The sequence below is a fragment of the Protomyctophum bolini genome, assembly GCF_963924005.1.
Source record: "Protomyctophum bolini genome assembly, chromosome: 6".
NCBI lineage: Eukaryota > Metazoa > Chordata > Actinopteri > Myctophiformes > Myctophidae > Protomyctophum > Protomyctophum bolini.
This window is the reverse complement of record NC_137867.1, coordinates 47,201,638-47,228,611: the sequence shown is the minus strand read 5'-3', so window position 1 is coordinate 47,228,611 and position 26,974 is coordinate 47,201,638. Positions and strand designations below refer to the sequence as shown.

The following is a 26,974-nucleotide window of genomic DNA, read 5'->3' as shown; positions in this document are numbered from 1 at the left end:
GGCATTTTTCTGTCTGACACCGAGGTTGCCATACCAGCAAAATGGAGTTGACAGACTCAATGAATTAAGGCTCTATAAAACAAAATCATCAGTGACTGTCGACCTGGCATTTGGACTTTAACTTCCAGCTCGCTCATGTCCACCGGCTCCCTGGCTATCTGAAACTCTCAGATCTGAAAGAACACCTCTAAGGGCAGCCGAAAGAAAGTGGCACAAGACAATGCTACCAGATGACCTTTCCCACTTTCACTCACTCCTCTCTGCCTTCGCCCTCTCACTAACCACTGCTAAAACCTCTTTCTACCACACCAAAATCCAATCCTGTACTTCTAACCCAAGGAAGCTCTTCTCCACTTTCTCCTCCCTCCTTAAACCCCCTCCCCCCACTCAACCTGCATCCCTCACTGCTGATGTTTTTGTCAACTACTTCGAGAAGAAGGTTGATGATATCAGCAGCTCCTTTCCTCCCCTCCCACATAAAGTGGCATCTGACTCAACCAACACTAACCCCAACATACCATGCATGTACTCCTTCTCTCCTCTTTCCCCAGACGAGGTCTTACAACTAGTAACATCCTCTAGACCTACCACTTGTCCTCTTGACCCTGTCCCGTCTCCAATCTTCCAGACCATCGCACCTGATCTGCTCCCCTTCATCACCTCCATCATCAACACCTCAGTAACCTCAGGCTGCGTCCCATCTGCCCTCAAGTCAGCCAGAGTAACACCACTCCTCAAGAAACCAACTCTTGACCCCTCAGATGTCAAGAACTACAGACCGGTATCACTCCTCTCATTTATTTCTAAAACCATTGAACGTGTTGTCTCCAACCAGCTCTCTCTCCATCTCTCACAGAACAACCTGCTGGATCCCAACCAGTCCGGATTCAAGAAGGCCCACTCCACAGAAACTGCCCTGCTGGCAGTCACAGAAGCACTACATGCTGCCCAAGCTGCTTCCCACTCTGCAGTACTGATTCTCCTAGACCTATCGGCAGCATTTGACACAGTGAACCACCAGCTGCTCCTAGACACCCTAGCGGATCTAGGCATCGGTGGAACGTCACTAAAGTGGTTCTCCTCCTACTTCACCGAACGGACCTACCAGGTTTCCTGGAAAGGTCTGTTATCATCCCCCCGAACCCTCCAAACTGGGGTCCCACAGGGATCTGTACTTGGTCCCCTCCTTTTCTCACTGTACACTAAATCCCTTGGCACTATCATCTCTGCCCACAATATATCCTATCACTGCTACGCCGATGACACACAACTGTTTCTATCCTTCCCCCCTTCTGCCACTCAGGTGGAAGAGCGCATCACGGCATGCCTGGCTGACATCTCACAGTGGATGTCCTCCAACCACCTCAAGCTGAACCCAGACAAGACTGAGCTTCTCTTCTTCCCAGCTAAGTCCTGCCCTATGCGGGAGTTAACTATTTCCGTAGACAACGCCCTGGTAACGTCTGTCCCAACAGCCAGGAATCTTGGTGTTGTCCTGGACAGTCAGCTCTCGTTCAAAGCTCACATCACAGCTGTCACTCGATCCTGTAGGTTCACACTCTATAACATACGACGAATTAGACCGTTTCTCACCCAGGAATCAGCCCAGCTCCTAATCCAGACAAGTCTTGTCAAAACTTGACTATTGTAAGTTTGTAACTCCCTCCTTACTGGCCTACCAGCATGTGCACTTAAGCCTCTCCAGCTGATCCAAAATGCTGCAGCTCGCTTGGTCTTCAACCAGCCAAAATTCTCACATGTCTCCCCCCTGCTCCGCTCCCTCCACTGGCTCCCGGTCGCTGCCCGCACAGAATACAAAACTCTGATGCTGGCATTCAAAGCAACCAAAGGTATGGCTCCCCCATATCTTGCAAGGATGATTGAACCCTACAAACCCTCCCGCGCACTCAGATCAGCTAACGCAGGGAAGCTGGAAGTACCCTCACTAAAAACGCCGGGACAACGCTCCACACGTCCCAAACTCTTCTCCCTTCTGGCTCCAAAACTGTGGAATGCACTTCCCATGGCAGTCAGAACTGCAGCATCACTCCCAATCTTCCGCCGTAGTCTGAAAACCCACCTTTTCAGACTCCATCATGGCCCATAGCACTTACTCTACCCTAGATAGCACTTCTGTAGACTTAGATAGCATTTGAAACAGACTTATAGCATGTTATGTAGACAGCACTAGAATTGCATTGTATATAGTCATAGCACGCCATAGTACATATGTATAGCATAGTAGTATATATGTAAAGTTTATACGTATACATTTCATTATATAGATATTCCACTGTTACTTTCTTAGCTTACGCATGTTTCATGATGAATGTTTTTATGTGATGTATTCCCATGCTTTTGTTCTTGCTTAATGTAAGTCGCTCTGGATTAAGAGCGTCTGCTAAATGCCTAAATTGTAAATTAAACAGAAGAGGCTCTGCTGGCCTTTCCTTACATACATACCATTTCAGTGTTGCAGTCGAAATTTCAGACGATTATTATCTATCATTGTCCCGAGATATGTGTAATTATAGTTACAAACTCTATACTGACTGGCCATCGATAACACTGCTGTGAGGAGCTGGTGGACAACATGGACAGAGACGGAAATCAATAAGCATGTCTTTGGTCTTTGTGACATTGAGTTGTATAGAAGTGCCTCTTCAACACCAAGAAACAAAGTCATCCACAATAGAGCGGCGCAGTCCCTCCCCCTTTCAGAACAACGAACGGCCCAGGAAATGAAAATACATTTCCCAGAATTAGAATTAGAAAGTAGAAAAGAACGGCAGGTTACAAGACTTTCTTTGTTGTTTTTCTTCTTTGTAATTCTTTGTTTGGTTCAAAATATTGTGTGTGTTTGTCATGATTTGTCACGACAAGAGTTGGCTTCGTACGACGCTTAAAAGGTCTTTAAATAAATTAAATAAAAACTGCCTATGGGGAAATGCATTGCGTTTTCATTTCCTGGGCCGTTCGTTGTTCTGAAAGGTGGAGGGACTGCGCCGCTCTATTGGGCCATGGCTAAATGTACAGGTAGAAGTATTTAGTACACTCACAGTGTTGTAAATGTACATTGTAGTATTTATTTAGTACACTCACGGTGTTGAAAATGTACATTGTAGTACAGGTATAGAAGTATTTAGTACACTCACGGTGTTGTAGATTACTTCAGTCTCCAGGTAGATGAGTCCCTTGGTTGGACCGGTGAGGTTCTTATTCTTCAACACGTACGCCTTCTCCCCCCCGGCACGCATCTGAACGACAACAACATAATAACATTCTCAAAAAGACACAACTAGAGACGTGCACTAGGACCCAACACCAACCTGTGGGACCTCAGAGTCACTAGTACAACACAAGACAGGAGGAGGACATGGACATGGATAGGACGCACACTGCGAAGACACAACAGATCAATCACAAAACATGCATTGACACGGAACCCGCTGTTACAGGAATGGTGCTAGTGTAAACACATACCTGTAACAGGGGAATGGTACTATAGTGTAAACACATACCTGTAACAGGGGAATGGTACCGTAAACTCATGCACATATACCTGTAACAGGGGAATGGTGCTAGTGTAAACACATACCTGTAACAGGGGAATGGTACCGTAAACTCATGCACATATACCTGTAACAGGGGAATGGTGCTAGTGTAAACACATACCTGTAACAGGGGAATGGCCACTTTTCCCAGGAAGTCTGCGCTGGGGCCTCTGTCCTCGTCATAGACGCTCACCTCCAGCACAGCGTGGATGTCTTTCACGTTACTGATGGAGGAGGAAGAGGAGGTCCATGTCTTAGATCTTATTTAGTCATCGTATAGCTTTAGTTTAAATCATATAGCTTTAGTTTATTTAGTGAAAAAAGGTAGTTGACAGAGACAGAGACAGAGACAGAGACAGAGAGAGAGAGAGAGAGAGGATAAAGGGACTCACAAGGTGAAGACTTTGTTCCACTCCGGGCTGAGGTTCTTGTAAACGGTGTGTGTCTGTAATCTGTCGTTGTTCAGTTCCAGCACGCAGAACGGGTCACTTTTACCTACAACAACCAACACAACAACGTGCTATCTGTCACTGTCAGGCATTGTGAACTATATATTTTCAGTTTATTACTGCAAAGAGGAAGAGAAAACAGTTGGTTTGTGCGTGCGTACAGTTGAAGACGGTTACTGTACCGTTGACGTCAGCAGCCATCAGGCCCTCAGCTCTCATCACCTTGATCTGAACCACGCCCACATCCTTTAACCTGGACAGAGACCGCCACACGCCCTGGGAAAACAGCACACACACACGCACACACACACACACACACACACACACACACGCACAAGCACACATAGATATGCAAATAGAGGATGACCTAACCTTGAACAAAGGAACACAGATCTACACACAATGGGAGCCACCGGAGGCTAACGATGGATGCTAAAAAAAACGGTAAATAAAATATTATATACTGTAAGCCTCGGACAAAGCGAACAGTCGAGTTGACAAATCACTAAAGACACTAAACCAAAGAAATGGTGGAACACATAATTAGAAAGAAGAAAACTAAAACAAACTATACTTTAGAAAGTAGCCCAAATAAACAACTACACTTTAGAAACGTTACTCTGTTTGTATTTCTCAATTTACTTCTATATTTGTAAAAAATAAAAAATGTATAAACAGAACATTAAAAAAAAAAAAGTACACTTTGGAAACAAGCCCAAAAAAAGCAGTCAATATTTGCAAGCAACTCCAAACTAAAAAAGTCCAAACTAAGTGACCATAATTTATAAATGTAGCAGTGTGCCTCAAACACAACCTCAGCCTGCTGGCCTTAAAAGTCTAACATCTTCCCCCAAATCAGAGGGAGTTCCCTTTGGCTTAGTGGTTAAGATGTTGGCTCTCCACACGGGAGACCCGGGTTAAATTCCCATGGGTTTATTGGCGGAGGTATTTGATCCCCGTGTGAGGTCAAAAGGGGGGGTGAGTGTAGCAGAGTGCCTCACAACCTCATCCTGATGACCTGAGAGTCTAACATCAACCCCCGAGTCACAGGGAATTCCCTTTGGCCAAATTCCAATACCCAAAATCTATTCCACTTGCTCACTCCAGCATGGCCGTGTTATGGTAAAATTGGTGACCTGCTGAAATATGTGACCATCATCATGTGGACTTCTGTGATAAACATATTTATGCATCATTTGTGCATCATCCCTCATCAAACGGACTCATTTACAACTTCACACAACTTACATGGAAGTCTTTAAATATAGTCTAACGTAGGTTGAACTCTGCTAAAGACGGCAACGATTTACATTGGGACACTGTCTGACATTATGTGATTGTTTCTACAAGATTATCACATATTTCAGCAGGTCACCAATTTCAAGCTCATAGCGCACAGGTCTGCTATTTTTGAAAAATCGAAGAGCGACTGATATAGAAGACATTTTTAGAATCTGCTCTCAGGTCAGAATGAAAACTGTCAGGATGTAGAAGACATTTTTTGAATCTGCTCTCAGGTCAGAATGAAAACTGTCAGGATGTAGAAGACATTTTTTGAATCTGATCTCAGGTCAGAATGGGTTAATTGAATGAAAGTCTTTCCCAGTGTGTCTCTCTCTCTCTCTCTCTTACGTATCTCTGCAGGATCTCACGGCGCTCCTCTGGGTCGTCCAGCGGCGTCACCTGTAGATCTGCGATGCAGACGTGCGAGGAGGCGGTGAGCGTGACCAGCAGCACCACAGTGCCCCTAGTGTCCTCCAGCGGTAACTCCATGTGGTGCGTCTGCTCCTTGGCCAGCGTGGACAGGTCCAGCTCACACCTGAAGGTCATGGTCAAAAAAACACTTCCGGTTACACATGTTCACATCCTGCGGACTACAATTCCCATAATGCTTTGGTGCACTGCTCCTCCTTGTGGATAGGAGGGGGAGGGCTGTCTTACCGAGACAACATGTAGTCCAGGAAGTAAGTTTGCCCACTAGTGTCCATGACATCAGAGACACTGGGCTCACTGCTACAATCTAAAATATCTAAAACCACATATTACACACATAAAGACCCCCAGGAAAGTGTTCTAAATCTTCTAAACGTCATTAACGTTTGCAAAAAGGGTGAAGTTTCCCTTTTTTAACCCATTTAGACCCGAGGTCGATTCTACAGAATGTTTCCATGTCAGTCGTTCTCAAACTATTTCATGTCAAGGACCCCCAGAATTATCGTATATTTGGCCGCCGACCCCCATCTGAAAATATGTTGTTCTAGGGATCCACCCCAGAAGCAAAGATTTGAGTGAAAAACGTTTTGAGTGAAAAACGCTCGTATGAGCTTGTAGAAGGAAATTACGCTATAGTGCACGGCTCCAAGCAAACCAATGAACTGACCGTCCAATGAAGTCGTCCCGGCGTCCCGTGTCTTTGTCCCAGACGGTGATCTCCAGCACCTCGCCCGTCTCCTCGAACAGGTGCAGGTCAAACTGCTCCCTCCACTGGGGGCTCAGGGTCTTGGGCACGGTCTGCACACACACGCACACACGCACGCACAGACGCACACACACACGCACACGCACGCACGAAGAAAACACAACCAAAACCAAACAAGGAAATAAATAACATTTTAGATCATTGTAAACCATGAGCCTAAATCCGAAAACTATAGCAGATCTACAAGCTTACAGTGCACGGGACAAAGTGTGCAATCCTACTATAAAAATTAAATACCCTGTTCAAAGTAACTACTCCCTTCCAAAAAAACGCTACCAGAGCATCAAATCTCGTACCGTCTCAGTAACAGTTTCTACCCCCAGGCAGTCAGGCTGCTGAACAGCTGACCTTGAACTGTATTGCACTGTTTTGTCACTTCACTTGCACTTTGTTTTTCTTCTGTTTTTTTTTGTCTTTTTCTTGCACCACTATAGATGTTTGTTTATGTCCTGCAGTGTATGTAAGACTGAGAGTGCTCTGAGCAAAATAAATTTAATTGTATTTATACTCTGTATCTATACACATAGTTTAGTTTAGTTTATTTCGCACAATAAAAACAGTACAAAAAGGTAACATTAATAAAAGAGAAGTGTGTGCAGGTGAGAAAAGAAACCCAGGGAGGGCTTATATTTGGTTCTCACCAAGGTTAATATACAATTTTAACAAATAGTAATATACAAATATTAAGACAAAGTAATCAAACATACGTATGGAAAATAACAGAAACAAAAACAACAAGAAATACATTATTTACACTTGTGAAGTGTGTGTGTGTGTGTGTGCGTGTGTGTGTGTGTGTGTGTGTGTGTGTGTGCATACACATGACAAATAAACCTGAACCTGAACCAGGTCTCTGCATACTGTACGTGTATACTTGTGAGTACGGTTGTTGTAATGTACGTGTATACTTGTGTGTACGGTTGTTGTAATGTACGTGTATACTTGTGTGTACGGTTGTTGTAATGTACGTGTATACTTGTGTGTACGGTTGTTGTAATGCACGTGTATACTTGTGTGTACGGTTGTTGTAATGCACGTGTATACTTGTGAGTACGGTTGTTGTAATGTACGTGTATACTTGTGTGTACGGTTGTTGTAATGCACGTGTATACTTGTGAGTACGGTTGTTGTAATGTACGTGTATACTTGTGAGTACGGTTGTTGTAATGTACGTGTATACTTGTGAGTACGGTTGTTGTAATGCACGTGTATACTTGTGAGTACGGTTGTTGTAATGCACGTGTATACTTGTGAGTACGGTTGTTGTAATGCACGTGTATACTTGTGAGTACGGTTGTTGTAATGCACGTGTATACTTGTGAGTACGGTTGTTGTAATGCACGTGTATACTTGTGTGTACGGTTGTTGTAATGCACGTGTATACTTGTGTGTACGGTTGTTGTAATGCACGTGTATACTTGTGTGTACGGTTGTTGTAATGCACGTGTATACTTGTGAGTACGGTTGTTGTAATGTACGTGTATACTTGTGTGTACGGTTGTTGTAATGCACGTGTATACTTGTGAGTACGGTTGTTGTAATGTACGTGTATACTTGTGAGTACGGTTGTTGTAATGTACGTGTATACTTGTGAGTACGGTTGTTGTAATGCACGTGTATACTTGTGAGTACGGTTGTTGTAATGCACGTGTATACTTGTGAGTACGGTTGTTGTAATGTACGTGTATACTTGTGAGTACGGTTGTTGTAACGTACGTGTATACTTGTGAGTACGGTTGTTGTAATGCACGTGTATACTTGTGAGTACGGTTGTTGTAATGCACGTGTATACTTGTGAGTACGGTTGTTGTAATGTACGTGTATACTTGTGAGTACGGTTGTTGTAATGTACGTGTATACTTGTGAGTACGGTTGTTGTAATGCACGTGTATACTTGTGAGTACGGTTGTTGTAATGCACGTGTATACTTGTGAGTACGGTTGTTGTAATGCACGTGTATACTTGTGAGTACGGTTGTTGTAATGCACGTGTATACTTGTGTGTACGGTTGTTGTAATGCACGTGTATACTTGTGAGTACGGTTGTTGTAATGTACGTGTATACTTGTGAGTACGGTTGTTGTAACGTACGTGTATACTTGTGAGTACGGTTGTTGTAATGCACGTGTATACTTGTGAGTACGGTTGTTGTAATGCACGTGTATACTTGTGAGTACGGTTGTTGTAATGTACGTGTATACTTGTGAGTACGGTTGTTGTAATGTACGTGTATACTTGTGAGTACGGTTGTTGTAATGTACGTGTATACTTGTGAGTACGGTTGTTGTAAGGTACGTGTATACTTGTGAGTACGGTTGTTGTAATGCACGTGTATACTTGTGTGTACAGTTGTTGTAATGCACGTAACCCGAGAACCGTTCGACCCACCGACTTCACATTCGACACACACGCGTTCCACACCCCCCCACAGGCAGTGCAGTGCCCGGTATCGAGTCGGTCGGACCCACGGTTCTCCAGGACCACCACAAAAGGCTCTGGTCAGGCTCTGCCAGTGGGCCTAATGAGGCCAACTCCTTTCACCTGGCAATTGATTGCCAGGTACACTTTTCAGTTTGCAGTCTTATCACACACAGGCACAGACACAGATGTCCATGTGGGACACCGGCTGACAGTTAAAACGGGTTGCTATGACAACGTATATCATTAGGTTCCCCAAGTCACATCGTTCCCAAGTAGGCCGGTGGCCGACTGCGACTGGCACGTACAAGTCTAGTAAATATAAAACCAACAACCAGGTATATCTCAAATCCCTAAACTTAACTTCTAAATACCTAATAAGCCTAAACACGAACCCCAAACGGAATCTTTTTCTATCCTGTAAACAGATAATATATATTTTTTTCTTTTTACATTTTTGAAGTCTTGAAAAGTGTTTGGAGGTCGTTGGCATGAAAAGGTTTGAGAACTCCTACTAGATTTAGAAGACATTTACAGATTCAAAACCATTCTACAAAATGTCTTCTAAAAAAACAGACGTTGAACTATATCAGTGGTTTAGGTTTAGGTTTATTTATTTAGCATATAGTACAAAAAATAGACAATAACATATCAAAGAAACAAAAATACAATGCAAGGAAAGGAAGAAGCCAGAAGGCTTATATGGAATCCTTTCCTGAAGGAAGAGGTCTCAAACTTTGTCATGTCAAGGACCCCCACAATCTATTTGGCCACGCCGACCCCCCCCCCCATCTGAAAATATTTTGTTCCAGGGACCCCTCCAGAAGCAAAGATTGGCGTTAAAAAAGTATATTCAAAGATTAGCATTTTCACATTTTTTTCTCTCGCTAAAATGGCCACTCTACAAGCTAGATTATAATAAAGATATATGAATATGGTGAAAGAGATGAGAGGAGATACAGTAGGTGGTGATGTACCACTGTACCTTACTGCTGCATTTATGGTGAAGAAAGTACAGTATATTCTCCATTATGCAGTCCGCGGCCATCGTAGCCCATTCATCCAGACAGAAAAGTCCTCTCTGATTGTATTAACCCATTCTGACCCGAGATCAGATTCATACCAGGTTTTCCCACTGGACACACACACACTGGTCTGATTAACACATTCTGACCTGAGATCAGATTCTAAAAAATGTCAGTCGTTCTTCGATTTTTCAAAAAATAGCAGACCTACAAGCTCGTAGCGCGCCACTCGGTGGCGCGCTACGAGCTTGTAGATCTGCTATTTTTAAATAGCTAAAGCATAACATGATGCTAACACCCAAAATGGGTTCCCGTTCAGAATGGGTTAAACAACGTCAAACTCACCAACATTGCAGCTGTTAACGGAAAGCTTGAACTATTCTCTTTCTATCCTCAAAGTGTTTGTTTCATAAAAATCCACTGTATACATGTTATGAGCTATACTTTGTGTCCTTGTTGCAGGTGATTCTTTTTCTAAGTGCTGGAGTTTGGAAGTGCTCGTTAGATATCACTCAACTGCCCTGTGTGTGTACCACCTGTTTATAATTAGCACATGATGCAGGAGGAAGCAGGACATTGCTTTACTGAAAACGAGTGCTTCCAAACTCTGACGGAAACAATGGTCACAGTCTGCAAAGCCAAAGGGAATTCCCTGTGACTCGGGGGAGATGTTAGACTCTCAGGCCATCGGGATGAGGTTGTGAGGCACTCTGCTACACTCACCCACCCTTTTGACCTCACACAGGGTACTCTTCTGGGATTTTTACAGCATTTAACCCATGGGACTTGAACCCGGGTCTCCCGCGTGGAGAGCCAACATCTTAACCACTAAGCCACAGGGAACTCCCTCTGACATGGGGGAAGATGTTAGGTCACATTCACACCAGAGAGCTTTGCTGCGATTAAGGTCACATTCACACCTAATACTTCGGTAGACTCGATGCGTATGGGCGGAGAAATTGGGATTCTTGCATATTTAATTTGCTGCGGTTTGCCTTCACACTGTCATCCGCAGCAATTGGAAACGCAGCAGGGGGGACCTTTATCAATGTGTTGTGTTCCATTCATAAACTAGCCTACACAGTGAAATCTATGGTGATAAAATTATACTCATAGCGTGCATGTGTCGTGCCGTCTGGGACTGGACCCCCCCCTCTCTCTCTCTCTCTCGCTCTCTCACTATACGCACGCAGCCACGCACTGTTCTTTTGGGCATGGAGGCACAGCGCTGAGCGCACTGATATAACAGACAGCAGCGTAAAATGTTTACAAGTTTATCGAGTTGAAAGTCCCTATACTCCCCAGTCCCCACACAGTGACAGCACTCCATGTTTACGGCACGCACAGACAGACAGACAGACAGACAGACTATTCTGTAGGCTATAATACACTGCAGTGTTTTCATGTGTTTTCTTAAGCAATTGATTAATGCACCGAATCGTGCGATTGGAAGCGAAGCGAAACCCCCGTTCTTTGATACGCATTAGGAAATGTGCAGCAAGATTAGTTTTAATCGCAGCAAAGTTCTCTGGTGTGAATGTGACCTACAACGAATCCGGCTGAGGTTATCGTGAGCCACTGCAATATTTATAAATTATAGCGACTTAGTTTGGACTTGTTTTTCTGTGAAGGTGCTGGAGTTTGGAAGTGCTCGTTAGATATCACCCAACTGCCCTGCGTACCACCTGTTTATAATTAGCACATATTGCAGGAGGCAGCAGGACATTGCTTTACGGGAAACGAGTGCTTCCAAACTCTGATGGAAACATGGTCACAGTCTGCAAAGCCAAAGGGAATTCCCTGTGACTCGGGGGAGATGTTAGACTCTCAGGCCATCAGGATGAGGTTGTGAGGCACTCTGCTACACTCACCCACCCTTTTGAACTCACACGGGGAAAGGGGCTGGCAATCAACCCATGGGACTTGAACCCGGGTCTCCCGTGTGGAGAGCCAACATCTTAACCACTAAGCCACAGGGAACTCCCTCTGATTTGGGGGAAGATGTTAGACTCTTAGGTCAGCAGGATGAGGTATTGTGAGCCACTGCAATATTTATAAATGATGGCGACTTAATTAGTTTGGACTTGTTTTTCTGTGAAGGTGCTGGAGTTTGGAAGTGCTCGTTAGATATCACTCAACTGCCCTGCGTACCACCTGTTTATAATTAGCACACAATGCAGGAGGCAGCAGGACATTGCTTTACAGAAAACGAGTGCTTCCAAACTCTGACAGAAACATGGTCACAGTCTGCAAAGCCAAAGGGAATTCCCTGTGACTCGGGGGAGATGTTGGACTCTCAGGTCATCAGGATGAGGTTGTGAGGCATTCTGCTACACTCACCCACCCTTTTGACCTCACACAGGGAAAGAAAGAGGCACGTAACCCATGGGACTTGAACCCGGGTCTCCCGTGTGGAGAGCCAACATCTTAACCACTAAGCCACAGGGAACTCCCTCTGATTTTGGGGGAAGATGTTGGGCAGCAGGCTGAGGTTATCGTGAGCCACTGCAATATTTATAAATGATGGAGACTTAATTAGTTTGGACTTGTTTTTCTGTGAAGGTGCTGGAGTTTGGAAGTGCTGATGGAAACATGGCCGCGGTCTGCCAATGGTCAACGGGTGGTACAGTACAGTACAATACAGTACAGTACAGGAGGCGTGGTTACCTTACTCTTGTACTTCTGGTCTCCCAGGCGGAACTTGACGTAGGGGTCGCTGAGGCCGTTGGCGTCCATGGGGAGAAGATCGCGGCCCTCGATGAGGGCGATGCTAACGATGCCTCGCCACAGCTGGGCCTTCTGGTGGAACTCTGAGAGACGCAGAGACGACTGCTGCTGCTACGCACACACACATAGAGAGAGACGCACACACACACACACACACACACACACACACACGTATAGACACACAGACACACACACACACACACACACACACACACACACACACGTATAGACACACACAGACACACACACACACACACACACACACACACACACTTCAATTCAAAGGGCTTTATTGGCATGAGAAAACATACGTTTACATTGATGCCAAAGCAGAAAGAACAATACAACAATACAGCAATACAATCAAAACAAAAATTATGTACTGTACATTTGAAGGTCAGAATCTTCAATAGATCAACTTCTAGCTACCAAGATCACTCGATGCAGGTATAGTGCAGGAATGTATACACACACACACACACACACACACACACACACACACGCATTGATATGCAAATAGAGGCAGGCTAGCTACAGTGATAATCTACTGTTTGTTGACCTGTAGCCTTGAACAAAAGGAACAGGGCTGTGTTTTCTGCCTGCCGTGTAACAAGGGGGTATAGCTCAGTGGTAGAGCATTTGACTGCAGATCAAGAGGTCCCCGGTTCAAATCCGGGTGCCCCCTCTACACTTTAGCAAACTTATGCACATGTCATACGACAGCGTTAGTCCAACAATGCAAGTGTACAAAGTGGACTCTTCTTACAGTGAACAATAAGACACATAGTCCGGCAGTCGAGGTGGACGGCTGGGAGATTGATATAGTCTTTTTTATTGGGCCAAAATATTGTCTATATTCATACATTCATGAATCCACTTGCTGACCGGCTGTCAGTTTTGGACAATTGTTTTCATAGCGGTTTCTTGTGACCCTACCACTAACATCCTATGGCAGGCAAAAAATGTCAAAAATGTCTAACTTTCCTTTGCTTTAAGTAGCATGTGATATGTGGGTTTTTCATGATTATGAATCCATTCCAAGCATCATTAGTTTTACACAAAAACACTCCTTGGGCTAAAAATCAGCCATATGGACGGCACATTTTGGGCAAGTGGCTATGGCTGTTTTTAGCCCAAGGAGTGTATTTTGTGCAAAACTAATGATTGGAATGGATTCAGAATTGTCACATGCTACTTAAAGCAAAAGGAAAGTTTGACATTTTTTCCTGCCATAGGATGTTAGTGGTAGGGTCACAAGAAAGTGAGAAACCCCTATTAAAAAGATGGCTCAATGCCGACAGCCGGTCAGCATGAATGTATGTACTGTAAATAGACACTATTTTAGGCCAATACAAAAAGACTATAAAAAAATTCCCACTTTAAACAAAAGAAGCCTGTCGGCTTCCGGACTAACAATTATACTGTTATGGCAGTGAAGGTGGCCATGAAGCACGCTGAAACAATGTGATGGAAAGTGCAAGCCAACAACATGATGGTAGCAAAGGGTTCTCAATCACTCTATGACACCAACAACATGGTAGCAAAGGGTTCTCAATCACACTCTTCATGAAGCTAAAGTTGTGCACTTGTTGCTGAAGATGCTTATTTTGGCAAGTCTTGCAGAACGACGTGTATAAAAAGATATGGCATGAAGATGCAACAGCATGTGCTTGTTGTTGTTTACTGACAGGAGTAGATCACAGAGGGTGCAAAGACTGCCACCTAGTGGGCGAACAGCGTGGGTTCATAATAGCCTGGATCTGCCTGCTTCAGTCTGACAATCAGGCAGTGGCAGGAAAAGTACTCAATTACTCAAAGTTTTTTACTTTAATAAGTAAAGGTACTAATACCATAATTTAGAACTACTCCGTTACAAGTAGAAGTCCAGAATTGACTTCTTCAAAACTGCTCTCAAAGGGCACCACCTACGGACGGCTGCAATTCCAAACGGCCCCCCGTAAAATCTGAATCCTTTTCCCCCTCACTGTATAGGTTTCTTTTCCCTTTTTACCTCCTTTAAGATGAATTCCTGTTCTGTTCTTTGGCTATATAGAAGTGTCTATTTGTACGTCTCTAAAGGTTTTGATCAATTGAACATGGTGGACCCTCTTGTAAACAAGTGTAATGCTTAATTGGGTCGTCCACTCACAGTTAACAGTCTTTGTATTGAGTTGTGCTTGAAATGTACTGTAATTCTTCAATCAATTCAAAATGTACTTGGATAAAAGTACTAAAAGTATACTGGCATTAAAATGTACTCATTATGCAGAACGTACCATTTCACGTTTTAAATTATATAAAAATCTTATGAAAATAGCAGATCTGCAATTTTCAAATGGCCCGAAATCTATAGCCTATCTACAGGGCTGAAGTGGTTAATGTATGTCTTGTAATAATGACCAGAATCTACAAAGTAACTACTAGTAACTGATGCCTTTGTGTCAGTGTTGATTTCGTCGACTAAAACTATGACAAAAGATGTTCGTTGACTACCTTTTTTTGGAAACGAAGCTACGATGACTAAAACTAAGACTAAATACACTGACAATTTTGTCAACAAATAGAAACTAGACTAAAATGTTAGGAAGGGACTAGTGGACAAGAGATCCAGTATAAGTCATTTTTACAATTAGTTGCATGCTGCAAATAGCAGATCTACAAGATCTGCGACGCGCTGTGAGCTTGTAGATCGGCTATTTTCAGCAAGGGTATAAAGTGTAAAGGCCCACCAAAATACATTTTAGTCGACAAAATCAACTGTAGATTTAGTCGAGTAAAATAATTAGACTAAAACATTCCAGGTGACTAAAATGTGACTAAAACCTAAATGAAAACGATTCAAGAGACTAATGACTAAAACTAAAATCAAAATTAGCTGCCAAAAACAACACTGCACACAGAGATAACAGGAGGTTTCTGCTCTTGACGACGGCAACGACATGGGAGTGAACGGTTTAATAACGGATATCAACTTAAGAGTTTCCTACACTCACTGCCAAGAGCTGCAGAACTACAGACAATAGGCGGAAGGAATAAGCGACAGGAATTCTCATCTACGCTAGCCAACAACGCATCTGTCTGGAAAGCAGATATACCTAAAGAAAAGCAAAGGCTCGCAACTCATCTTTTTTTGTAACGCTCCAAAGTATTTATTCACAATCACAGCAGGTCAGGACATACAACGTTTCGACCAGTCTTTTTCAAGTACAGTATACTACTTGATTTACTTGATTCAAGGATACTATACTTGATTTAAGTATACTACTTGATTTAAGTATACTACTTGAAAAAGACCAATAGCGCTCCACAAGCTGATGAGAAATGCGGAGGAGCAGAGGCTGGATTCTACGATGAGGATGTTGATGACGGATGTTTTATCTTTATTTGTCAGATCGTTACCTTGCTGGATCGCTTCCAGGACCTCCGGAGCAGCATGGTCTGAACACAACGACACACATTTAGACGTAATCTCTCCTTAACGCAGCACGTTGTTGTCACTTACCGGTACTTTCTTTTATCCCATGATTTTGTAACCAATTTTTCACCCCTGTGTCAATTATCTAATGTGATCCTGGGCTCTACACACCCTCCACCAACCTGGGGAGAGCAACGGACTTGAACTCATGCTTCCTTCATGCCTGAGTCCCAGTCACACCTGACAGGGGGGAGTTTCCCTGGTTGGACGTAGCGCGTGGAAGGAACACGTTATTTTCCGACCAGGTCCTTTCCCCTCCATCAGGCGCCCCAGGCTGGCCAGGGGGAGGCAGTTTAGAGACCAGGATTACTGCATGTTTTTTGTGAGGGTACCTACCCTATAGGGACACGGGGAGAACATGTGAGGGTACCTACCCTATAGGGGACACGGGGAGAACATGTGAGGGTACCTACCCTAGGGGACACGAGGAGAACATGTGAGGGTACCTACCCTAGGGGACACGAGGAGAACATGTGAGGGTACCTACCCTAGGGGACACGGGGAGAACATGCAAACTCCACACAGAAAGGCCCTTTCGCCAACCCCGCCTCGGGTATGGGCACTGATGACGCGGAGGAGGAAACACGCCGCCAGCACCCACAGCTCCCCGAGTGGGAATCGAACCCAGGACCTTCTAGCTGTGACTCGGCGACAGCACTACCAACTGTACCACATGATGAATAAAATGTCGATGTCAAAAAAGGTATGTGAATACAATATATAACTTATACAATTGGGGTGGTGGTATTTTGTCTCTCTTCTCTTCTATTGAGACATTTGGATCATGTCAAAGGTCACGTCTACTAGCCTATAGACACAGGATCTGACATGAATTTTGACCTGGTGGTCAGAATTGGACTCCTCATGCATAGAAGGAAGCATGAGGTCAGTCCGGCGCCATGCTTTAACCACAGATCTACACAATCACTAAGCTATAAAAGGTTGAATGGTCCTAGAAATACAGGAGTTGACTAGCGGAGGAGGGTCTACAGGTCATCTGAACTGGAGAACGTCTCTAAAAAGCATTGTTGATTGATGGGGTTTTTGTTCTAGCTTTTTTTCCCTCTACTGGTTCTTTGCTGTGCTTTGATTCGCTTTCCTTCTCTCTTATTCGTTTGTAATAATTACTTTTTATTTATACCATCCTGTATATAAGTGTATTATACATTTGACCACTAGAGGTCCTGCTTTAGCCAATGAAACATGAATGCAAAAACCTGCTGAGAATATAATGGGTCAGAGAGAGGAAGTCCTGTTTGCTCCACTCTGCATGAATACAATTACAGTCTAGACCGAGTCCATGTGGTCCACAATACTATGAAACACTCAGAGACCATGTCCTGGTTCACAATACTGTGAAACACTCACAGCTCATTTGGTTCACAATACTGTGAAACACTCACAGCTCATTTGGTTCACAATACTGTGAAACACTCACAGCTCATTTGGTTCACAATACTGTGAAACACTCACAGCTCATTTGGTTCACAATACTGTGAAACACTCACAGCTCATTTGGTTCACAATACTGTGAAACACTCACAGCTCATTCGCAAGGACTGTTTTTGGTGCTACCCCTTATTTTGGACTGAGTGTTTGACTGTTGCTGTTTATACATTATGTCTAATAAACAAATATCCAATCAATCAATCAATCAATCAATTCATGTAGCTATAGCTGGGGTATTGTTTGTTGGCAGTAAAAACATTTATAGCGCCAAAGTAAATTGAAAGTGAATATTTTATATGAAAATAGCTGCATGAGAAATGTTGATTTGAAGAAAACGAACAGGACAAGTGAGGGGCGCCTGGCGCCGCCTGGTAATGTTCGCTTAAAGTGCACTAAACAAACATTCAAAGTCCATAGACTTGGGCTGCCATATGACGTAATTCCGAAAGTCAGACGTTGGAGGCTAGCGACTATCCCCCCAAAAAAGTATATATATATATATATATATATATATATGTACACACAATTCAAACTAATAAACAAGAAAAAAGGAAACACATATTATTATGAGTCTATTATCTAGGACTAATAAGGAGAGGCTATCAGTGACAGGTTTAGGCTACAAGGGGTATAGTTGCTACAGTACAGTACAGTATAGGCAGCATGAACTCACTGTATGGACAACAGAACTCCAGCGATATGCCTTAACCGTGTCTTTCTGCCGTGGAAAGCACAGACTCACTCAGTACTGTACGTCATGTCTGTATACTGTATCTGCATCTCTTATTCAGTACAGTTAGTTAGTTCGTTAGTTAGTTTCATGTATTGTCCACGTGTGGAAATTCGTCTTGGGTCTCAACAGTAAAAAACAAACGGTTACAACAACAGCAACAACACTTAACACAATTATTTTCTCATGGCAAAAAAGTGCAGGACAAATACAAATACCAATGCAAATACATTGGAAAAACAAACAAATCTAGCGAGACACAGTATCATTTAGTGCCTTAATGGCATTTGGTATGAAGGAATTAAAAAAAAATGTTACGGTTAGCTTTTGGTACTTTTGTACCGTCTACCACTGAGGGAACAGGGAAGTAGTTGGAACTCCCTGCAGAGTGGATGAGAGGAGGTCGTTTGCTTTTTTACGAACTACCTCCTTGTAGATATACAGCCTAATTGTTGCTGTCTCTTCCCAATGATTTTTGAGGCTAGGTTTACTATTCGCTGCAGCTTGCTTCTTCCTTTTACATTTAGATTGCCAAACCACATTGCCATGTTGAAAGTCAAGATTGTAGAATCTTGTGGAATGGTGATTGTAATGGATGACTGACAGACAGACAGACATACAGACAGACAGACAGACAGACAGACAGACAGAGGTCTGTAGCCTCTTGACTTGTTGTTCCTGTCTGAGAGTGTGTGTGTGTGTGTGTGTGTGTGTGTGTGTGTGTGTGTGTGTGTGTGTGAGTGTGTGTGTGACTGTGTGTGTGTGTGTGTGTGTGTGCGTGTGTGTGTGTGTGCGCGTGCGTGCATGTGTGCATGTGTGCATGTGAGAGAGAATGACACACACCCAGCGTATACATACCATGGTGTGTGTGGTCTCCTCTACAGGACTGTGTTTGGGGGTCAGGGTGACCAGCAGGTCGAGGGTCCCCAGGTCGTCGGCAGGGTGCTGGGGGTCCCTCAGGGTCAAGGTCACCGGGACCGTCCTTAAAACACACACACACACACACACACACACACACACACACACACACACACACACACACACACACACACACACACACACTCATCAGTGCCCATACCCGAGGCGGGGTTGGCGAAAGGGCCTTTCTGTGTGGAGTAGGGACCCTCACAAAAAACAGCAGTAATCCTGGTCTCTAAACTGCCTCCCCCTGGCCAGCCGGGGCGCCTGATGGAGGGGAAAGGAACTGGTTGGAATAACGTGTTCCTTCCACGCGCTATACGTCCAACCAGGGAAACTCCCCCCTGTCAGGTGTAAAGGAGCAACTTGGACACTCAGGCATGAAGGAAGCATGAGTTCAAGTCCGTTACTCTCCCCTTTTTCCCCCATATATGGGGACTAGGTTGGTCTCCCCTTGTCCCCCATATATGGGGACTAGGTTGGTCTCCCCTTGTCCCCCATATATGGGGACTAGGTTGGTGGAGGGTGTGTAGAGCCCAGGATCACATTAGATGATTGACACAGGGGTGAAAAATGGGTTACAAAATCGTGGGATAAGAAAAAATATATAAAAAAATAAACACACACACACACACACACACACACACACACACACACACACACGCAATGACATCATACCAAAAAAATATACAAACAGCTGAAATATGGATACAAGGTTTCTGACCAGCAGCAACAACATTATATAATATGACACATTTGATCATTAAATCCTATGATTGGTGTTAATATTAATAAGTAGCTCCAATATTTAAGCAACTCATAGCCTACCATGGTATACTGGTGGTGATTAAGCAGCATTGATTCTTTACAGTTTACATGAACAATGCAATATGTATTATATTGTATTAAATATAATGTCTGGATACTTGTTCCAGGTTATATAATGCAACACAGAGTAGTCCCCTGAGGTTATCCGAGCCCTGAACAATGACAAATAAACTGCCAGTTCAAACTAGTTCCATGTGTAAACATCCCTTTTTTTAAACTCCCAACAAGAGCATGTTTATCAAGAAAAAATAAACCCGCTTCGTGGGTCCTTAATATGTCGAAAAACTGCAGACAGGTGCTCTTTGTAGAGGGTTTCAAATAATAGGCATGTTTATTTTTTTAATCATTTTTATCCCACGATTTTGTAACCCAGTTTTTTCACTCAGTGCCAATTATCTAATGTAATCCTGGGCGCTACACTTCCTCTGCCAACCTGGGGGGCAGCGGACTGACCTCATGCCTCCTTCTATGCATGAGGAGTCCAAGTTGCTCCTTTACACCCGACAGGGGGGGGTTTCCCTGGCCGGACGTAGCGCGTGAAAGGAAAACGTTATTTCGACCAGATCCTTTCCCCTCCATCAGGCGCCCCGGCTGGCCAGGGGGAGGTAGTTTAGAGACCAGGATTACTGCATGTTTTTGTGAGGGTACCTACCATAGGGGACACGGGGAGAACATGTGAGGGACGAATCTCCTGCACTTACGTATGTTATAAGTAGGTTGTTTCCTACAGCTTTAAGTCCAAAATTCTGAACTAACCCTAAACACTAAGCCTTAGTTTAGCCAAAGTCTCGGCCACTCCAGCATGGTTGGCGTTACGTTGAAATTGGTGACCTGCTGAAATATGTGACAATCTTGTAGAAACAATCACATAATGTCAGACAGTGTCCCAATGTAAATCGTTGCCGTTTTTAGCAGAGTTCAACCTAGGTTAGACTATATTTAAAGACTTCCATGTAAGTTGTGTGAAGTCCACATGATGATGGTCACACATTTCGGCAGGTCACCAATTTTACCATAACATGGCCATGCTGGAGTGAGCAAGTGGAATAGATTTCGGGTATTGGAATTTGGCCAAAGGGAATTCCCTGTGACTCGGGGGTTGATGTTAGACTCTCAGGTCATCAGGATGAGATTGTGAGGCACTCTGCTACACTCACCCCCCCTTTTGACCTCACACGGGGATATAGTGCCTGGAATAACCCATGGGAATTGAACCCGGGTCTCCCGTGTGGAGAGCCAACATCTTAACCACTAAGCCAAAGGGAACTCCCTCTGATTTGGGGGAAGATGTTAGACTTTTAGGCCAGCAGGCTGAGGTTATATTGTGAGCCAGTGCTACAGTTAAGTAAGTTGCTTGTAAATATTGACTGTGCGTCAAGACTGTGCACTGCAGCCCATTTCACCCACTTGTTTTACTTGTAAAACTGTAATAGAGATGATTCTGGTTCTACTTTTGTACTCCATTGCTGCTAATGGATTTACCTTCATGTTTTGTCCAACATGTATTATACATTATTTCCTATACCCAGTATTGTACAGTGTGTATATTGTTGTTGTTGTTAGCACAGTGTGAGGAGGAGCATATCACACACCAACATTCACATTCAGAACGACTGAGATGGATTTTCGAACAAAAGATATTTGCATTAGCAGAATATATAGAGAAAGCTTGGGACATACGGACAAAGAAAACTTATATGTGATGTATTTTATTTTATTTTATGATAATGTTTATTTCTGTTTTTGTTTTGATCAATTGTGTAACTTCTGTGTGGGAAGTGAACGTGAAATTGTTTATTTATGTTGTTGGTGTCTTATAATCCCGTAAGGGATGGGTCTTAAATGACAAGATACGAAAATAAAAATTCATTCATTCATTCATTCACCGCTTGTACTCGAGTCACAAATAAACGCAGCACTTTAAGAGTGCAATAAATCTTTACATGCATGATGAGCCCAGTGCGCCCTGCAAGAGTTATTCGTTATTTTCTCTTGAGTGACAAAAATATACCCTTTTTTTTCATTTGTAGATTTTATATATTGAGGGAAATACACAGTAAAGAAAGAGTAAGAAAGTACCTGTGTTGTTCTAGAGACACCAGGTTGAGGTAAAGTACCTGAGGTTGAGGTAAAGTACCTGTGTTGTTCTAGAGACACCAGGTTGAGGTACGCGGAGCCCATGAAGTCGTCTTGAAGACCAAAGTCATAGTCAAACACCTGCGGAGAAGAAACATAATTATATATGTTAATACTATTTGAAACACAGCCGCTGCCCTAAACACACACACACACACACACACACACACACACGCACACACACGCACACGCACACACACACACACACACACACACACACACACACACACACACACACACACACACACACACACACACACACACACACACACACACACACACACACACACACACACACACACACACACTAATCAGGGACATTGCACACACATGCTACAAAGCTGCTTCTATTAACCCATTTAGGCCTGAGGTAATTTTTTTTTAAAGAAATCTGAAATTCTGACAGTTTTCTGAAATACCTATATGTTTCTGTATTAGTGGTGCTCAATATTTCATGTCAAGGACCCCTAAAAATGATTATGTAATTGGCCACACCCCAGAAGCAAAGTAAGTGAGTAAAAAAAATAATATATATATATATATATTCCAAATTTGCGCCACATTTTCACGATTTTTCAAAAATAGCTTGTGGAGCTTGTAGATCTGCTATTTTTCAACAGCTGAATTATAACCTAATGTTCAAAACACCAAATGGGTTAAACTAGCATGGCCGGCCGGCATAGAAGAAGTGACTGTTTGGAAGTGACTCTTTGTTGCATATTTCCAACATTCCTCATTCTGTACATCTGACGGCTTTCTGGAACAGTAGTTTTACTTGGCGGCCAACATTACAATATAATGTTTGGGGGTCCTTGACGTGAAATAGTTTAAGAACCACTGATAGAGAAACCTGTCAGAATCAGACAGAAAACTGATTTAATTAATTAATCAGCCAACTTAAACAGTAAGCCAAAAGGAGTTCCCTGTGACTCGGGGGAGATGTTGGACTCTCAGGTCATTTGACCTCACACAGGGATAATTACTTACATTGAGACTTAACCCATGGGACTTGAACCCGGGTCTCCCGTGTGGAGAGCCAACATCTTAACCACTAAGCCACAGGGAACTCCCTCTGATTTGGGGGAAGATGTTAGACTCTTAGGCCAGCAGGCTGAGGTATTGTGAGCCACTGCTATATTTATAAGGGTTAGTTTGGACATGGGTTAGTTTTTCAGGGTAAGGGTTTTTTTTTGACTTGTTTTTCTGTGAAGTTTCTTGCAAATATTGACTGTGCTTTTTTTTTGGGCTTGTTTCTAAAGTGTAGTTGTTTATTTGGGCTTGTTTCTAAAGTGTAGTTGTTTATTTGGGCTTGTTTCTAAAGTGTAGTTGTTTATTTGGGCTTGTTTCTAAAGTGTAGTTGTTTATTTGGGCTTGTTTCTAAAGTGTAGTTGTTTATTTGGGCTTGTTTCTAAAGTGTAGTTGTTTATTTGGGCTTGTTTCTAAAGTGTAGTTGTTTATTTGGGCTTGTTTCTAAAGTGTAGTTGTTTATTTGGGCTTGTTTCTAAAGTATAGACTATAGAGCGTCACAGTCCCGTCCCCTTTTATGACGACGACAGACCTGGAAAAGCATTTCCCATTCATTTTTCCCATAGACGTTTCATAAAGTATTTATTTAGACCTTTTAAGCCTCAGACAAAGCCAACTCATGACAACAAACACAATCTTTTGGGGCCGAACAAATAATTAGAAAGGAAAAAAAGGGCATGGAGAAATATTTCCTGGTGCCCTCGTCGTTCTGAAAGGGGGGCGGGACTGCAACGCTCTATTTCCTACAGCTTTAGGTCCAAATATCTGAACTAACCCTTTAAACAGTAAGCCAAAGGGAATTCCCTGTGACTCGGGGGAGATGTTGGACTCTCAGGTCATCAGGATGAGGTTGTGAGGCACTCTGCTACACTCACCCACCATTTGACCTCACATGGGGTTTGCGACCATTTAACCCATGGGACTTGAACCCGGGTCTCCCGTGTGGAGAGCCAACATCTTAACCACTAAGCCAAAGGGAACTCCCTCTGATTTGGGGGAAGATGTTAGACTTTTAAGGTCAGCGGGCTGAGGTTGTTGTGAGGCACTGCTACGTTTATAAATGATAGCGACTTATTGTCTCCACCAGGCCGAAGGCATGGGGAGAGAGTATGTTTTATTGTCTCCACCAGGCCGAAGGCATGGGGAGAGAGTATGTTTTATTGTCTCCACCAGGCCGAAGGCATGGGGAGAGAGTATGTTTTATTGTCTCCACCAGGCCGAAGGCATGGGGAGAGAGTATGTTTTATTGTCTCCACCAGGCCGAAGGCATGGGGAGAGAGTATGTTTTATTGTCTCCACCAGGCCGAAGGCATGGGGAAAGAGTATGTTTTATTGTCTCCACCAGGCCGAAGGCATGGGGAGAGAGTATGTTTTATTGTCTCCACCAGGCCGAAGGCATGGGGAAAGAGTATGTTTTATTGTCTCCACCAGGCCGAAGGCATGGGGAAAGAGTATGTTTTATTGTCTCCACCAGGCCGAAGGCATGGGGAGAGAGTATGGTTTGCATACTAAGCCAAAGGAAATTCCCTGTGCCTCGGGGGAGATGTTGGACTCTCAGGTCATCAGGATGAGGTTGTGAGGCACTCTGCTACACTCACCCACCCTTTTGACCTCACACGGGGATCTGCCACATTCAACCCATGGGACTTGAACCCGGGTCTCCCGTGTGGAGAGCCAACATCTTAACCACTAAGCCACAGGGAACTCCCTTTGATTTGGGGGAAGATGTTAGACTCTTAGGTCAGCAGGCTGAGGTTGTGTTTGAGGCACCGATACATTTATAAATTATGGTGACTTAGTTTGGACTGAAGTTGCTTGCAAATATTGACTGTTTATTTTGGGCTTGTTTCTAAAGTGTAGGGTTTTTTTTTTTTTAATGTTCAACTTCTGTTTATACATTTTTTGTTTTTTACAAATATAGAAGTAAATTGAGAAATACAAACAGAGTAACGTTTCTAAAGTGTAGTTGTTTATTTGGGCTTCTTTCTAAAGTATAGCCAACAGCCCAGTTGACGAATCATGAAAATAAACAAAAAGAAAATTGGGGCGAACAAATAATTATAAAGAAGGGCAGGCCAGGGTACAACACTCTGTTTGTTTTAGTTTTCTTCTTTCTAATTATGTGTTCCACCATTTCTTTGGTTTAGTGTCATGATTTGTCAACTCGGCTGTTGGCTTTGTCCGAGGCTTACAGATCTTCAAATAAATACCTTTTGAAACATCTATGGGGAAAAATGAATGGGGAATTATTTCCTGGTACCCTCGTCGTTCCAAAAGGGGCCGGGACGCTCCTACAGCTTTAAGTCCAAGAATCTGAACTAACCCTTTAAACAGTAAGCCAAAGGGAATTCCCTGTGACTCGGGGGAGATGTTGGACTCTCAGGTCATCAGGATGAGGTTGTGAGGCACTCTGCTACACTCACCCACCATTTGACCTCACACGGGGAAGGATGACCTGAATTTAACCCATGGGACTTGAACCCGGGTCTCCCGTGTGGAGAGCCAACATCTTAACCACTAAGCCACAGGGAACTCCCTCTGATTTGGGGGAAGATGTTAGAATTTTAGGTCAGCAGGCTGAGGTTGTGAGGAACACTGCTACATTTATAAATTATGGCGACTTAGTTTGGACTTGTTTTACTGTGAAGGTGCTTGCAAATATTCACTGCTTTTTTTGGGCTTGTTTCTAAAGTGTAGTTGTTTATTTGGGCTTGTTTTTAAAGTGTAGTTGTTTATTTTGGCTTGTTTCTTAAGTGTAGTTCTTTATTTGGGCTTGTTTCTAAAGTGTACTTTGTTTATTTGGGCTTGTTTCTAAAGTGTAGTTGTTTATTTGGGCTTGTTTCTAAAGTGTAGTTGTTTATTTGGGCTTGTTTCTAAAGTGTAGTTGTTTATTTGGGCTTGTTTCTAAAGTGTACTTTGTTTATTTGGGCTTCTTTCTAAAGTATAGACCAGAACTTGTTCTTGCCTTCAGGTCTTTATTTCTATTATATCAGTTTCAGCAAGTTTAACATTTTCAGGTGAGTTTATAACTGTTATAATTGCACACACGCACACGCACACACACACACACACACACACATTACTTGCGTGAGCAGCATTCGAACGCAGGATGTATGGGTTGAAAGTCTATTGCCCAACGAGCCATGCTACAAGCTGGCTGCTAGAACGTTTGAGAATGCTGAAAACAGTATTTCTTACAGGAATAGAACACCACCAAGCCAAAGGGAATTCCCTGTGACTCGGGGGAGATGTTGGACTCTCAGGCCATCAGGATGAGGCTGTGAGGCACTCTGCTACACTCACCCCCCCCTTTTGACCTCACACAGGGTTTTCAAATGAACTCCATGTAACCCATGGGACTTGAACCCGGGTCTCCCGCGTGGAGAGCCAACATCTTAACCACTAAGCCAAAGGGAACTCCCTCTGATTTGGGGGAAGATGGTAGACTTTTAGTTGTGAGCCACACACTGCTACATTTATGAATTATGGCGACATAGTTTGGACTTGATTTTCCGTGAAGTTGTTTGCAAATATTGACTGTGCTTTTCTGAGCACGTCGGCCAGATTCCTGGAAAAGCTTGAACCCCAGCGGCATTCTGCCGCGTGGGAGGAGCTTCATTTCCATCCACCAGCTGGTCTAAAAACCCGGAAGAGACGCCGGCAGACAGCTTCTTTTGGCTGCGCATGGAGGTTGAGGTGTGCCCAGGCTGTCTGAGGGAGAGCTGCAGGGCCCTTAGTGGAGCCTGTTGCAGTTCACAACT

The 26,974-nt window shown here is 43.5% G+C and overlaps 1 protein-coding gene across 5 annotated transcripts in view; it reads right to left on the bottom strand.

Moving 5' to 3' along the window:
• The window catches only part of mctp1b (multiple C2 domains, transmembrane 1b), a 92,656-nt gene that overhangs the window by 21,938 nt on the left and 43,744 nt on the right, over nucleotides 1–26,974 (bottom strand). The window contains exons 4-13 of one of the 5 annotated variants that reach the window (XM_080765892.1): nucleotides 22,189–22,268; nucleotides 19,164–19,287; nucleotides 16,051–16,089; nucleotides 12,592–12,762; nucleotides 6,384–6,514; nucleotides 5,636–5,822; nucleotides 4,186–4,279; nucleotides 3,947–4,049; nucleotides 3,676–3,778; nucleotides 3,156–3,257 (exon numbers count right to left, since the gene is read on the bottom strand). In XM_080765892.1, coding sequence (XP_080622018.1) covers nucleotides 3,156–3,257; nucleotides 3,676–3,778; nucleotides 3,947–4,049; nucleotides 4,186–4,279; nucleotides 5,636–5,822; nucleotides 6,384–6,514; nucleotides 12,592–12,762; nucleotides 16,051–16,089; nucleotides 19,164–19,287; nucleotides 22,189–22,268 — 1,134 coding nt within the window. The remainder of the gene's footprint in view (nucleotides 1–3,155; nucleotides 3,258–3,675; nucleotides 3,779–3,946; nucleotides 4,050–4,185; nucleotides 4,280–5,635; nucleotides 5,823–6,383; nucleotides 6,515–12,591; nucleotides 12,763–16,050; nucleotides 16,090–19,163; nucleotides 19,288–22,188; nucleotides 22,269–26,974) is intronic. The other 4 variants (XM_080765893.1, XM_080765894.1, XM_080765895.1 and 1 more) reach the window with 4 other exon arrangements.